The following is a 14,725-nucleotide window of genomic DNA, read 5'->3' as shown; positions in this document are numbered from 1 at the left end:
ATAGAGAAATTAGGAATGGTCTAGCAATGACTGAGCAGAAAAATCAACTGCAAGTTGTAGGGAGTCCTTAGTTTTGGAGAATGGTATTTAGCCCATACACTCTGAACTTCCTCACCTCCATCTCACCTCCTCCTTCCTTTAGCCACTCCCAACTGTATCCACTAAGAACACATTCTCTAGAATCAGGGTTTCTTGTTTGGTATGTTTCCTGGATGGGCTTGTATAGCTCTACAGACCCTAGAAATTCATTGTAAAATGTTGTTTTTGATTACCTATATTTTTCTAAGAAGAAAGTCCATGGTTTTCATCAAATTTTAAAGTCCTTATCCCTCCAAAAGTTAAAAGCTACACTGCTCTAAGAGTGTTCTCACTAACGTGTAAAAGGTGGGAATTTCACCAGAAAAAAAAGTGGCATTTCTCTTTGAGCTCTGTATTCAATTTTCAAAGGCCTGCACACATTTCCTGAATTCTTTTCATTTTTAGACATATGGGTCAGTGTTTATTTTCAAAGTGAAAAAGTCTTTAAATACCTGGAAATCATATAGGTCTTATAAATTCTCTACACTTAGTGTTTCATATCACCAGCAATATGAATGCCAGCTCAATATTCCTTTTGGCTTGGCCAAATTCTTTCTGTCTTATATGTAATTACTATAGCCTAGTGCCAAGAGGATAGGTTTTCAATGAATAGTGTTGAAAAAGTAATTAATGTGTCCCTCTGTGACCCATTTTTCCTTCCTTCCTTCATAGGAACTGAGAGCTTTTGCTTCTTCTTAAACAATCCTTTTGCAAAGCATTGCTTACATTTTGAAAAGGAGAATAATAAAGGTCATTAGGATGATTATGGCATTGTACTACTCAAAAAAATCATGCCACATTTTCTGCCTTAATGAATGATTTTCAAATAAGAAAAAAATATGTAATTCAGGATTTTGTTTCGCTCGTCCTCTTGAGAAAAGTTATTTAGGTTATGGGATGTGAAAAGCCAGCTGAAAGGCTTTCTATTGCCATTACCTTTCTATTATTATTAATGAAAGTTCCTCACTGTTAGATTATTCTTTATATTAAACTCAGAATTTCCACGAAATATTCTATATTGTATGGTCTGTTTTGTAATATCATGTTATCGCTGACAGTAACTTGAGACAATATCAATTCCTAAGAGTCATGTTTCTATAATTTTCATTTCTAATGTATTTCAAGTTAATATTAGATTTGGAGATAATGCTATAGAGTTGCTAAGCAACATAGTAAGTAATGATTATAAAGCCAGAGGGACAAGGTCAACACCAGTGTGCCACATGGATTCCTCAAATCTTTTATTCTGAGGTACTACAAACATTTATAGAAAATATTCTCCCAACTGATTCCAAAACAAAATGTCAGCACCTCTCAAAGTAGAATATTATTTTACTCCACATGTCAGTCAATCTAAACACCTGTCTTGGCCCCTACCCCTTTTAAGGGAAACAATCCAACACAAAGTTTCTTCTGATATAAGAAACTTAGCAGCCATGTTTTATGTCCCACAACAGTTTGGATCCAAAGCAGTACATTCACCAATGGGCCAACAGAGTTTTTTGGTTTTGTTTTTGTTTTTTTGGTTTTTTTTTTAATGTGGAAGAGATTTATTGGGAAGACATTTTGAATTATAAAGAGGAAAAGTAGGCAGAGTCTGACACCTGTGAAGGGGAGAGAAAAGGAAAGAAAATGAATAGAAAGAGAGAGAAAAGGAAGATTGGGTAGGAAGAGTCTCAGACAGCAGCACAGTACCAAGAAAATTCTGGGCTGGCTAATGGGGAGTCTTTGAGCTGATGTCACACATCATGGGAGTGGGCAAGCATACTCATTTACTGTAACCCCACCATACTCATTCATTGGCTGGGAACAGCTTGAGGGAAGTGTGACTTCAGCAGGAACACAGTGGTGGATCCCATGGGGCAGCAGCCGGGTTCTCAGTCAATTCTGCTTCCCATAAGGGGAGATTTGAATGATGCATTTCCATTGCTGCTACATCATCTTTTGGAAGTCTTCAGGCTTTTTCATTAATTAGTGGTGGATATAAAGACCATAAATGGTCTTTCATGCTACCAAATTTTACCTATATATTTGACAGCTGTCATGAAACATGCTATGAAGTTAATAATATATGGTCTACACTCTGGAAAACAGTGTGGCATTTCCTCAAAAAATTAAAAATTTAATTACCCTACAACCCAGCAATAGCACTACTAGGAATTTATCTAAAGGATACAGGAGTGCTGATTCATAGGGGCACATGTTCCCCAGTGTTTATAGCAGCACTATCAACAATAGCCAAAGTATGGAAAGAGCCCAAATGTCCATTAACTGATGAATTGATAAAGAAGATGTGGTATATATATATATAACATGGAATACTACCAGGCGATGAAAAAGAATGAAATCTTGCCATATGCAATAACATGGATGGAACTGGAGAGTATTATGCTAAGTGAAATAGGCCAGTGAGAAAAATACAGATATCATATATTTTCACTTATGTGTGGAATTTGAGAAACTTAACAGAAGACCATAGGGGAAAGGAAGGAAAAATTTACAGAGAGGGAGACAAACTATAAGAGACTCTTAAATACAGAGAACAAACTGAGGGTTGATGGGGGTGGGAAAATGGGAAATGGGCATTGAGGAGGGCACTTGTTGGGAGGAGCACTGGGTGATGTATGTAAGCAATGAATCACAGGAATCTACTCTTGAAGCTAAGACTACCCTGTATACACTATATGTTAGCTAATGTGACAATAAATTATTAAAATAAACAAACAAACAAAATATGGCTTAAAAATCAATACAGTGTACTTTTCATTTCCAGTTTCCATATTGGTTAGGTTCTTGGCCCCTGGGGCCACCTTCTTCTTTGGTAACAGGATTAACATCATCCAGAAATTTTGTCGCTGGTTCTTTCTCTAAATGAGAATCTTCTGGTGCATCAAAACAACCTTCTGGTAACTTTGGCTTCTTTAGAGATCATTTAATGGCTTTGGATTTTTCTCCTTGAGAACTCATTTTCCTCACATAATGACTCAGAAGGGGTGATCTTGCCACTCTCCACACTGTGGCCGGGATGCAGCCAGGCCACCCAGCTACCCCTGATACAATCATGGTACCAACTTGGGCCAACAGAGTTTAATGCAAGCATGAAAAAAACACTACTTTAGTCTAGTAGATTATCTCTCACACTTGAACCAGAAAATGGTGGGGATTTTTTAAAGTTTTTTTGTATTAAGATTTGAAGGTAAACAGACAGAAAGAGGATAGAAGGTAGAGTGGGGCTGAACAGACGAGAGCAAGCTTAAAATACAAGGAAGCAGAAACAATGAACTGATGCAAAAATAAAAGATACAGAAAAGGAGTTATACAAGCAAGGCTGAGAAAGCAGAGAGTCGAGCAGTCACACAGACACTGGCCCAGTTTTATAAATGCCATCAGAACATCCATGAATTCCTGCTGCCTGGGAGGCAAGACCATCTGTCAGTTGTCGCCTTTGTGAGGTGTACAGTCTTGTTCAAAGATTTCCTTGGGATGGGATTTCCCTTGGAGTTTTGCCCACAGGTTACCACAGGACCCCCCTACTGTTGGGTCCCTGAAATAGCAGGCACCTAACCAGAATGCCATGAAAAGAAAACCACCCTGAGGTGCTTCATTACTGAGGAAATCTACCTGACAATACCCTGAAAAATAAATGAGTTGTAATGTAATATCAGTTCCTCCCCCTCCATGAAACGTTCCTGCTTGCTGTTTCTCCAGTCAAAATCAGTTACATTCCAACAAGAGAGCTTTAATTTATCCCAGCCTTCTAGTTTCTTGTTTATTAATGACTTCTCCAAACATAAAACAATTGAGGGTAAAGCTAATGTCTTAACAATTGTACCCTTAGAGCTCCTAGCATAGAGGCATAGAGTGTAAATTTAAATATTTAGGAAAGAAAGAAAGAAAGAAAGAAAGAAAGAAAGAAAGAAAGAAAGAGAAAGAAAGAGAAAGAAAAAGAGAAAGAAAAGATAATTACTGGAAAGCTTATGCTATTAAGAGCTACTGAATATTTTTACAAGGTTTTAATATATAGGGTGGTTTATCTAAGTAGGTAAACTATTACAATGCAAAGTAAATATTGAACCTTAATATCTAAGGTTAATAATGAAGATCAATCTGGGGTGCCTGGGTGGCTCTGTCAGTTAAGCATCTGACTCTGGATCTCATTTCAGGTCATGATCTCACAGTTTGTGAGTTCAAGCCCCATGTTGGGCTCTGCACCGACAGAGAGAAGCCTGCTTGGGATTTGGGATTTGGAATTCTCTCTCTCTGCCCCTCCTCCCATCTCTCTCTCAAAATAAAGAAATAAATTTTAAAAATATTTTTTAGAAAAGAAAAAAAATAATGACGATCAATCTTATGGATAAAATATCACAATGATATTTATTAATTTTTATGAAAATGTCCGTTACAATATAATGAATAATTCACTAGTATAACTCTAACTAGTTATTAATAGCAAGTTTTTATTCTTTTTTTTTTTAGGGTTTATTTATTTATTTTGAGAGAGAGAGAGAGAGAGAGTATGAGTGGGGGAGGGGAGAGAGATAGAGAGACAGGGAGGGAATCCCAAGCAGACTCCAATGCTGGGTTCAAACTCATGAACCATGAGGTCATCACCTGAGCCAAAATCAAGAGTCAGAGGCTTAACTGACTGAGCCACCCAGGTGCCCCAGTTTTTATTCTCTTTAATTACCAAATTAAATACAGTAAAAGTCACATTCTGAAGTCTATTCTTTATAAACACTTTCTTTTTAAAAAAAACATTGTCGGTGTAAAAAAAAGAAAGAATACTTCTGCTTTGGCAGAAAAACAGACACATATAATTCTAGAACTTAGAAATTTAGACTTTTAATATTCTTCATATCTTAATCTTACTACATGAACTCTAAGGACAGATCTTAATCCAGATATTAAATTAGGGACCTAAATTTCATTGCTTACTAAAAGATTAGAAGCATGTCTCCTATGACATATCTTCTTATATAGAGGCAGACACATCTTATTAAAATTTGAAACTGAACATGAGGTATTGATTTTTAACAGAAAGATACAGTAGCGAATTAAAGTGATGATAGGAAATCAGGTTTTAAAAGTCTAAAAGCCAAACTTTAATGGCTCTTGCCTGAAAAATGGAATGCTGTTATAGTGCAGTGTCAGTAAAAGGAAAAAAAAGAAAAAAAGAAAAGAAAAGAAAAAAAAAAAGGCTGCTCTAGTCATTCAGCATCAAACATAAGGACATACTTTCATTTCACCAGGAACCAGAGTTGAGACAAATATTCTACTTGAAATGCTTTCTGCACAATCATTATTTTAAAAAGACGAGTAAACAGTATGATTTCTCTACCGTGAAGACAAATGAGAGGTTAAGAAAAAGCAGGCAGAGCATACAGCTCAAATAAGTAGTTAGTAATAGTTCACCAAAGGCCCATTATTTTGCAAAATGACTTCGGGAGGAAAAAACAAATGTAAAGCATGATCCCAATCTTCTCAACTTTAGAATTTTCCTGGACAAATTTGGATCTATTCTTTAAGAAACTTAAAACTGCTCATAATGGAGGCTGACTGAGAATATTTCCCAAATGGGAAATTTAATGGTTTAAAGCATAAGCAGGAGTTGTTTAAGTTTGGAACACTTTCGATTTTACTGTTCGTTTTCTATTTAATAGAACTAATATAAAATAGGAATGTGTCTACTTTGTTGAAATATGCTTAAAAGAACAGGATCACACACAAACCTCTAATAACATAAAAGCCTTACTCGGGGGAAAAAAAACATGCATTCAAGATAATCACAAGTTACCTTGCTGGAAGAAAAGATGTTATTTTCTTTATTCTTGTAAAGCTTCTTTCTAAAACTTACGTTTTAGATTTAGAAATTTAATTCTGGAATCAGTGATGTTTAAATAAAATTCAGGTATAAAGAAAACCTAAGTGCACTAAACATGACAAATTTTAAGGATTTTATCAGATATACAAAGCCCAGGGTTAACTGCAGGATAGCATCAAGATAACATGTCTAGAATTAAGAGTAATGTCTCTTTATTGCTATAACCATAAACAATATATATTATTCAATGCTGGTTTGATGTCTTATATTTGTATTCACCAAACTAAGCCAATAAAAATAAACATGGCTGACATTTATTGAACACTTACTATATATCAAACATTATCTAAGAGATTTACATACATTTATCTTATTTAATCCTAAGAACTACCCCCAGGAGACAGCTACAATTATTATCTCCATTTTACAAATGACAAAACAGAAGCACGGAAAGTTTAAGAATTAGCCCATCACCTATAAAGAATAAACCTTAAGAATGAGTCAAGGGAATGTTTAAAATTGCTATAACTTTTGTAGGTTTTTTTAAATGACATTTGGATTTGATATAGCATGGAGCAGCACACTTGTTTTTCACATTAAGTCTTTACACAAGTGCAAATAAAAGTACATAGTTGTGACATACCTTTATCAAAAATACTTGGCAATCACTGATATAGTCATATTCCAGTCCATCAAAAGAATGATAATGTCGGTCCCCATATATTGTGCACACGGCTGGGCATGGATAATATGTGCAATTGAACATTCCTCGTCGACAAACACTATCAAAAAAGAAGGCCAGTTATCTTTCTAAGACATTTGGCTCTAATTAGTGGTTTTCAAGCAGTATAAACACTGTAAGGTTTGTATTCAAGAACATTCACTGAGCCCATGGCCCTTAGAAATATTGCCAGTTGGCTCAATAACATTTATTACACTGACAAGTCAGGCCTATATTTATCAGTTTGTTTTAATATACTTTGAGACACCACAACCAAGCCTAAAAATTGTGCTTGGGTCATCTGATAAGAGATGCCAGAGTGAAAAATCAAATATAGTCCTGATTGGCAGCAAAAAAGCCCACAATGCCATCTCCTATATTTCGATCAGTTTAAATACATTACACATGACCTTGTTCAGGAGCTTGGAATTTGTTTCCACATTTTAAGGAAACTCTATTTCAGTTTTGTTTTGTGGTGTTGTTTTGGCTTATTTCCAAAAAGAAACATTTCCATTAAATGTGATCTTCTCTTTGGAACATTTATTACTTTCTTACAAACTTGAGATATTTTTAGTAAATTTCCAAACTTTCACATTTCAGTTTTCTTCTGGGTTGAACAAATATGCCCCAAAATAATGGTATGATTCCCCTATAGATAGTAACTCTCCACCAACTCCTGAATGCCTTTAAAATCTTATTTACTCCGCCTTGATTGGTTTTGTTGCTGAAGTCAGTCACATTAAGTAAATACAAAATGATCAGATACAATTGCTTAGGAAAAACGTTGTGAAATAAATGGATCTCATTACCAGGTATAACATGGTGTAGCAATCACTTCTCCCGAGAGGTACTCCCAATCTTTCCAGATGCATGGACAGCTTTCAGGAACATAACACTTTCCTTTGTGCTCTGCCATTCTTCCCAGTGAAGAAGTAAATACTATTTAGTATAAACTACTAATTTCAGTTTTTAAAAAATCAGCAATCTTGTCATATTCAACACCATCTATGTTCCTTACAGCTGCCACAGGCATGTTCCATCTGACCTATGATGGGGTCAGATCTAATCTTTATCTCCCTCTTTTCACACAGTACCTTGCCTATCATGGTAGTAAATAAAATGCCAGGCAAGTGATTGGATGCAATATTTTAACCTTTTTGGTATTGCTTAGCACCATAAAACAAAAACAGAAGCTTAAATTTCTGGTGACAGTGAGCTATTCTGAAAAGAACATTTAAAGAATAAGTAAGGGCTCCTTTTATTAATATTTGCCACTTAAAAGAAAACAATCTGTGGGGTCTAACGATTTTTCAATAAAATAGTAAATTGTGAGATAGATAACATTTTCTGTTGCAGGACAAAGAGAGTAATCAAAAGCTCCTTATGGAAGTGCTTAAATTTAAAAGCATGAGAATTTAGTTAAGATGTGCTTTGAATAAAAAGCATTACATCAAGTGTTTCACATTGTTGGTTATTAACATAAACTTTGATTGCTGGTTTCCTTTGATGTGTTATTTCCTTCTTCAAAGATTATTCCACAAAAAAGTATCTTCAAGTATCTATGAAATAGAAAATTAAATCTCATAATCTCAAATGAGAATTAACTTTGTTGTATTTTCAAAATATTTTGATATGAAGATTAAATACATATTGTATATGATATATATTCCAATACCCTTAATATAAATATATACATATATTTTTCAATATTCTTAAAATCTTTTCTCAAGAATTTATTTCATAAACAATAATAAAATATTACTAATAAAATTTAAATTATAATAATATAACTATAATATAATAATTTAAGGGGCAAGTGGGTGACTCATCCGACTCCTGATTTCGGCTCAGCTCATGATCTCACAGTTGTGAGCTTGAGAGCTGAGCATGGGGCCTGCTTAAGATTCCCTCTCCCTCTTCCTCTGTCCCCACCCCTCATGCGTGCTCTCTCTCTATCAAAAAAATAATGGCAAACTAATAAAAACAAATAGCTACTAAAAATAGACAAACTGTATGAAGATTTTTTCTGAATTTGCTTCAAAATGTTATAATTCAGGGGCGCCGGGGTGGCTCAGTGGGTTAAGTGTCCGACTTCAGCTCAGGTCATGATCTCATGACTCAGGAGTTTGAGCCCCGCATTGGGCCGTATGCTGACAGCTCAGAGCCTGGAGCCTGCTTCAGAGTCTGTGTCTCCCTCCCTCTCTACTCCTCTCCTACTCGCACTCTTTCTCTCTCTCTCTCTCTCTCAAAAATAAAATTATTTTAATATTTTAATTTTTCAAAAATAAAATAAAATGTTATAATTCAATGCTATCAAAATTAACAGAAGTCAGGAATCCTGAATTCTTGCCTCTTCTCTCGAATAGAAATGATGCCATTTGTTTCCTTCTCTGCTTTCACTCTCACATCTCTTCTAGCACAGCACTGTAACTCCTTATTCAATGTACATGTTGTCCATTAGACTTCAAGCTCCACTGGGGAAGACCATGAGTATCTTGATGATTGCGTCCCAATGTCTAGCATAATACCAGACACTCAGTTGTTGAGTGAAGGTGAATAAATGAACCTACCTCTATAAATGCTGCGTTATCTCATTTAGATTTCTCCCTCCAGACAACAGAGTCCTACAGTCTGCATTTTCTCAGCTCAACCCTCCCAAACTTCTAGCCACTTTCCTTGGGCATTGCCATGTCTCCTCTGCCTGGAAAACCCTTCTCCTCCCTTGCTCCTCCTGAAAAACTTGTCATCATTTAAGACTTAGTTTAATGCAATCTTTTACGTCCCACACTCCCTATACATAGAAATTTATAAACACATTTACTTTACTTCATTACATCGCAATGAATCCTCCAATGCAAGTACTTCATTAAATGTCTCACAAAGATAATAAAATCAAAAGCACAAACATATATTTTTGAGTGCTTTCTACGGCCCAGACACTGTTCTAACCACTTTAAATAGAGCACTAACTCACCTAAACCTAGTGACAATCCCATAAGGTAGATTCTGTCGTTATCGTATATATGTATTTTAGTAGCGCCCCCCTACGACACGGAAGCTCAACACAGTGTGCCACACAGGAGTGCCGTATGATGGTGCACTGCACATACTCCACCCCCATGAAATAGATATTTGTATGTACGTTTTAAAAAAAAGGAAACTGAGATTCCAGGTGGTTAAGTCACTTGTCCTGAGATACTTCAGCCAATAAGGAGAGCCAATATTTGAACCCATTTCTGTATGACTCTTTCCACTCTATTACTTCCTATTTCTTTAATCCACAGTGATTTCTAAGCTGAGGTCTGAGGATTTTTCAGACTCAATAAATTGCTGTCATGATGACGAGCTCCACGAAAACTGGTGACACCAGGTTTATTGCCCTAAAATAAGCCAGCCAAGATCATATGGAAGACAATCCAAATAGTATTACCATGAATAACTTTATAACATAAAGTTCTATGTAATAAAATTATTTCCAAATCATTCAGAGGCCTCTTAGTTAATTCCAACTATATTTACTTCAATATAAGACGACAAGGTGGGAGAAAATTTCTTTAATTTTTGTATTGAAGTTAGACAAGTAAATAAATAAATCATTGTTGAACTAAAAGTCAAAGGTAACAGTAAATAGATAACAATAAATAAATAATGGCATCAGCTGCAAACATATGAAACAAAATTAGGATGCAGCTTTATCTAATCATCCATACATCCTTGAGTCACAATCAAATCAAATAAATGAAGCAATGTTGTAGGTTTCAATTATTTTAGCGTAATAATAATTATATTTCCCTTGTCCTTTTTACTAAAATGTCTTCCTCGCTCATCTGCTCTATAACTTGATTTTTACCTGCCTTTATTTTCCCATGCATGGGAAGTCATTCTTTCAATCTCTTATGTCCTTCCTTTCTAAAGAGACTGGTACATTCCCAAGTCACTTGACTCTTTTACCTATTCCAGATGGGGACCATTTAGACAAATGCAACTCTCTTGAGAAACAGACCACAAAACCTCTTTCTTCTTTGCTCATGGTTTACACAAACTGAGCTCAGGAATCCCTCTGTGTGAATATATTCACCAAGGAAGAATGGGTGACCTGTTTGCCTTAGGTGGCCTCTCTCTATGCACTGCCTCAATTCACTACCAGAAGACGGAGGGCCAGTGAGACCAGATGTGATATGTGCCTGTGAAGAAGCTGATAGCTGCCAGATTCTGTATGTGCTTTTCCTGTGTACAAGGTATTACTGCTACTAAAGAAATTACAAAGATAGTAGTAGACACACACCATATCTCACAAACCTAACAGCTTAAAAGAAACTTGCGGAATAATCATTCAGCCAACGTCAGCAGAGCTGGGATTTGAACTCTGGTGTGTTTGAAGCCAGAGTTCCCACTATTACCCACTGCCCTATGTAGCCTCAACACACCAGTTTCTGTAACATCTATTAAATAAAACATTAGCATCACTATTATAACTTAACTTCAACGACATTAACAGCACCACAGAATATACAAAAGATATGCACTTAAAGTATTTTGAATGGACACTGGGTCACTATCACTTTCCAAAATTGCAGTTAAACCAGGAGATAAATGCCAAGTCCATCCTGATATGAATCCTCTCCTCAATTCTTTGTATTACTTTAATAATATTGTATATATAACATATGTGTGACATATTGAATCATTTGTTATATGTCGTATGTAGTATTTCAAATATAACATATGTGATATATTACATGAGTATGACAAAATAATTACAATAGTCTCCTAGTTACCAACTCAAAGTTAACCACCAGGCAGATCAACAATTTTAGCTATGTTTATAAATAATGTTATTAAGAGCTCTTGCATTTTCTGTCAAATCCTGAATGCTCTAATTTTTTTTAAAAAAGAGACTTACCCTGGAGCACAAACACAGCCACTTATACAGGGTGAGGATGGGGCGCAAGTGAAGTTCATGGCCAGGTTTGCGCACGTAGTCTCACAATTTACACCACCAGCTGGCAATTCAGGGTCAGGAAATCTGCAGTCAAAATACACTTTTCCCTCGGGACAGGCATGAACTTTAGAGAAAAAGGCACAGATAAAATACCCTTAGCATTGTATTTCCTCCACAGACAAATAACCATATTGACATGCATTTGTCATCAAAGCAGAATTCACCATAGAATATCTTACCAGTTATTATTAGATGATGCTCTGACTCTGTAATGTTTGAGGAGCTTACAAACCTTTTCTAGGAAGACTCTTTTGTCTCCTAAATGTTTAAAACCTATTTTGAGTTTGAAAATCTTAACTGCCTTCCCCAAAGCAATAATTATGTAATTTTCTGAGGTCAAGAAACAGGGTATTTTGATTAATCCAAACATACATTTTCAATTTGGGGGGGACTGGTAATATAATATACTGAAGCTCTTACAAAGCTGTGTATTTACAATGAACACATAATACTTTTAGATCTTGCTCCACCTCTGAGTCATTATTTATATCAATCCTCACTATACTGTAGAAGTGCAGAAGTAAACATAATTATAGACAGGGTAAGGGCTACATATTCTTCCAGAAAGTTTTTGGGCTCAGAGGGATTAAACAAGCTCCCTTGTTTGGGGCCAATAGGATCAAACCTTGTGCATTCCTCTGTGAGAAGTCCGGCCACCTGGATTTTCCCCTCTTTATTCTCAGCCACACTGAAGCAAATGGGACAAGAAAAGGACGGCCCAGTTGTTACTGAGTATGTGTGGTCCTTGAACATACCCTGTAAAGAAGCCTAGATAGCTTCTAGATAGCTTGAATCCTTATCATTATGCAAATCCAGGGCCTATAAATCAAGGCTAATTTATAATAGCGTATACAAGACCATGCAAATAAATAAAACAATAGCTCCTTTTTATCAGTCTAGACGCTATCTGTTATAAGCAATGAAAGTAGTGTTGTTTATGATTTCCCTAGAATTTCTGAACAGTAACTAAAAATTTGAGGCATTATGGTGAAAATAAATAATTTATAGGGTGCCCTAATAGATAGGATTTTCAGGAATGATTAGCAAGTGTTAAGTGGGATTCTAAATAGAGATGGAAGTAGATGTCATCTTAGAAGACATTTTTAATTAATGGCTGCTAGTCCTAGAGTCCAAGAACCAGTGGCAATGACATCACCTTGGTCATAAGCAGAGATGTAGAGTCTCAGACATCATCCCTGACTTGCTGGATCAGAATTAATGTTTTACCAAGGTCCCCAGGTGATTGTGTACACATTAAATCTGAGAAGTCCTGGTCTAGTTTGGCAATTACTGCTCCACAAGTGGGTTCCAACAGGTGCCTGGATACATATGCCTAAAGCCCTCCGTGCACCTGAGGTGGTTCTGGGGTAGGCAGCATCTAGGCAACAACATCCCCTAGGGCGATCAGCTCTGCTCCTCAGCAGCCTTGCAAGGTCACCCCAGGATGTCCTACAATTATTATAATTATGAAAGTGAAAAAAGTTAGGAAGCACTGGAGCACCATATTGAGGAATATTCCCAAGACTATATTCATGCACATTGGCAAGGAAGGCTGTGATGGATTTATGATTTCCAGAAAAATGGCAGCAGGGTTGGAGCTGCATGCTCTTTAAGGAGAACATCTACTAGATCTTACCAGTAGAGGGCGTTGCTGGCTCATCACATTTCACAGTCCCATTTGAACACTGGCTAGTAGAAGCAAAACAAATAGTTAATTCATGAAGCCACAACTCAGTTTTTTCTGTATTTCAAAAACAATCAAATAAGTGTTTGGCTTAGCTTGATCCAAACTTCAGCTCCAACACTGAAGAGAGCTATTTCAGTTCAATATTTATCAAACATGTATGTGTGGGGCACTGCAATGGGCATGGGGGATACAAAAACCGAAAGTCATAGCCTTTATCCAAGTGCTTATGTTCTAATAAGAAAGGAAGACATATAAATAAATAATTTATGCAGTGTGACATATGCAACATGGAAATATGTTTAAGATACAGAAGTAAAGCACAGAAAAATGTCTTAAAATCTGTTGGCAACTGACATCAAGACAGTCAAAGAAGGTAAAGTCAGGACAGTTTTAAAGAATGGATGGAGGTTATGATATGGATAAAGCAGGAAGGCTATGACACTTAGAGGAGATGTGGTACAAAGCCACATGTGGTAGAACGGTGTTCTGTGTAACACAGTACAACGCAAGAAGTGACCGGAGACGTAGGTGGCAAAGAGGCAAAGGCCACCTCCATTAAGACGCTAAGACTTTATTTATCCCAGAGACCTTAAGTGGAGAAGTAATATGGTTGGTTCCAATTCTAGAAAACTCATCTGGCAGCAATGTTGAAGATAGAGTGGAGTCACATTTTCCTTGCAAATTAGGATCTAAATTCAGGGCATACGGCAAAGCAAATCAAGCAAGATTAATCTTGAAAATCCCTTAAGAAGGTATCACTTAATTATATCTCAATGTAAAGAAGAAATCAAGATAGGAAACAAACACATCATTTCTGAATAACTCCAACATAGACAGTTTTTACTTCAGCTTTGGACCAGATCATGTGTTCTATATTTGAGCCCAGATGAAGAAGCAGACTAACATACATGGCCATATCACATGAAAACTATGCTTATGCATCATGTAACACTGAAATGACACTCAGAGCTATGATTTACTCACACTGTGCATGACAGAGAGGAACTGAGACATACAGATCTCAGGGCACAGATCCTGGTCTTCCGTATCATACTCTCTCTGGGACATAGGCTTTTTGAGAGGAATGGTACGTGAGGTCACTACACTAATGGAATTTTTTTTTCCTTATTGAGGTGGGATGGTTCCTTTTGCCAAGTTTACTGAAATAAATCCAATTACTTTAAATTCTAAACAGATATAACACTGAGGTAATGTGGAAGGGGGCAAGACTAGAGGCAAGAAAACCAGGTGGAAATGTCCAAAAAAGAGACAGTGAGAGACATTGCTAGCAAGTAGGGTTGGGAACGAGGGAAGGAATTTCACCCATATCCAGAAAGTAAAAAGTCCACTGTGGTTGGCAGTTACTGGCTGGAAATGTTGAGGAGGAGGAAAAAGTCAAAAATGGCTCCCAAATTA

The 14,725-nt window shown here is 36.3% G+C and overlaps 1 protein-coding gene across 1 annotated transcript in view; it reads right to left on the bottom strand.

The window, feature by feature from the left end:
• The window catches only part of OTOGL (otogelin like), a 160,402-nt gene that overhangs the window by 74,151 nt on the left and 71,526 nt on the right, over positions 1-14,725 (bottom strand). The window contains exons 23-26 of the mRNA XM_042947249.1: positions 13,259-13,311; positions 11,524-11,686; positions 7,430-7,537; positions 6,543-6,681 (exon numbers count right to left, since the gene is read on the bottom strand). Coding sequence (XP_042803183.1) covers positions 6,543-6,681; positions 7,430-7,537; positions 11,524-11,686; positions 13,259-13,311 — 463 coding nt within the window. The remainder of the gene's footprint in view (positions 1-6,542; positions 6,682-7,429; positions 7,538-11,523; positions 11,687-13,258; positions 13,312-14,725) is intronic.

Source organism: Panthera leo, chromosome B4 (assembly GCF_018350215.1).
Source record: "Panthera leo isolate Ple1 chromosome B4, P.leo_Ple1_pat1.1, whole genome shotgun sequence".
In the NCBI taxonomy this organism is placed as follows: domain Eukaryota; kingdom Metazoa; phylum Chordata; class Mammalia; order Carnivora; family Felidae; genus Panthera; species Panthera leo.
The sequence above is the reverse complement of the archived record's forward strand: the minus strand, read 5'-3'. Positions and strand labels throughout refer to the sequence as shown.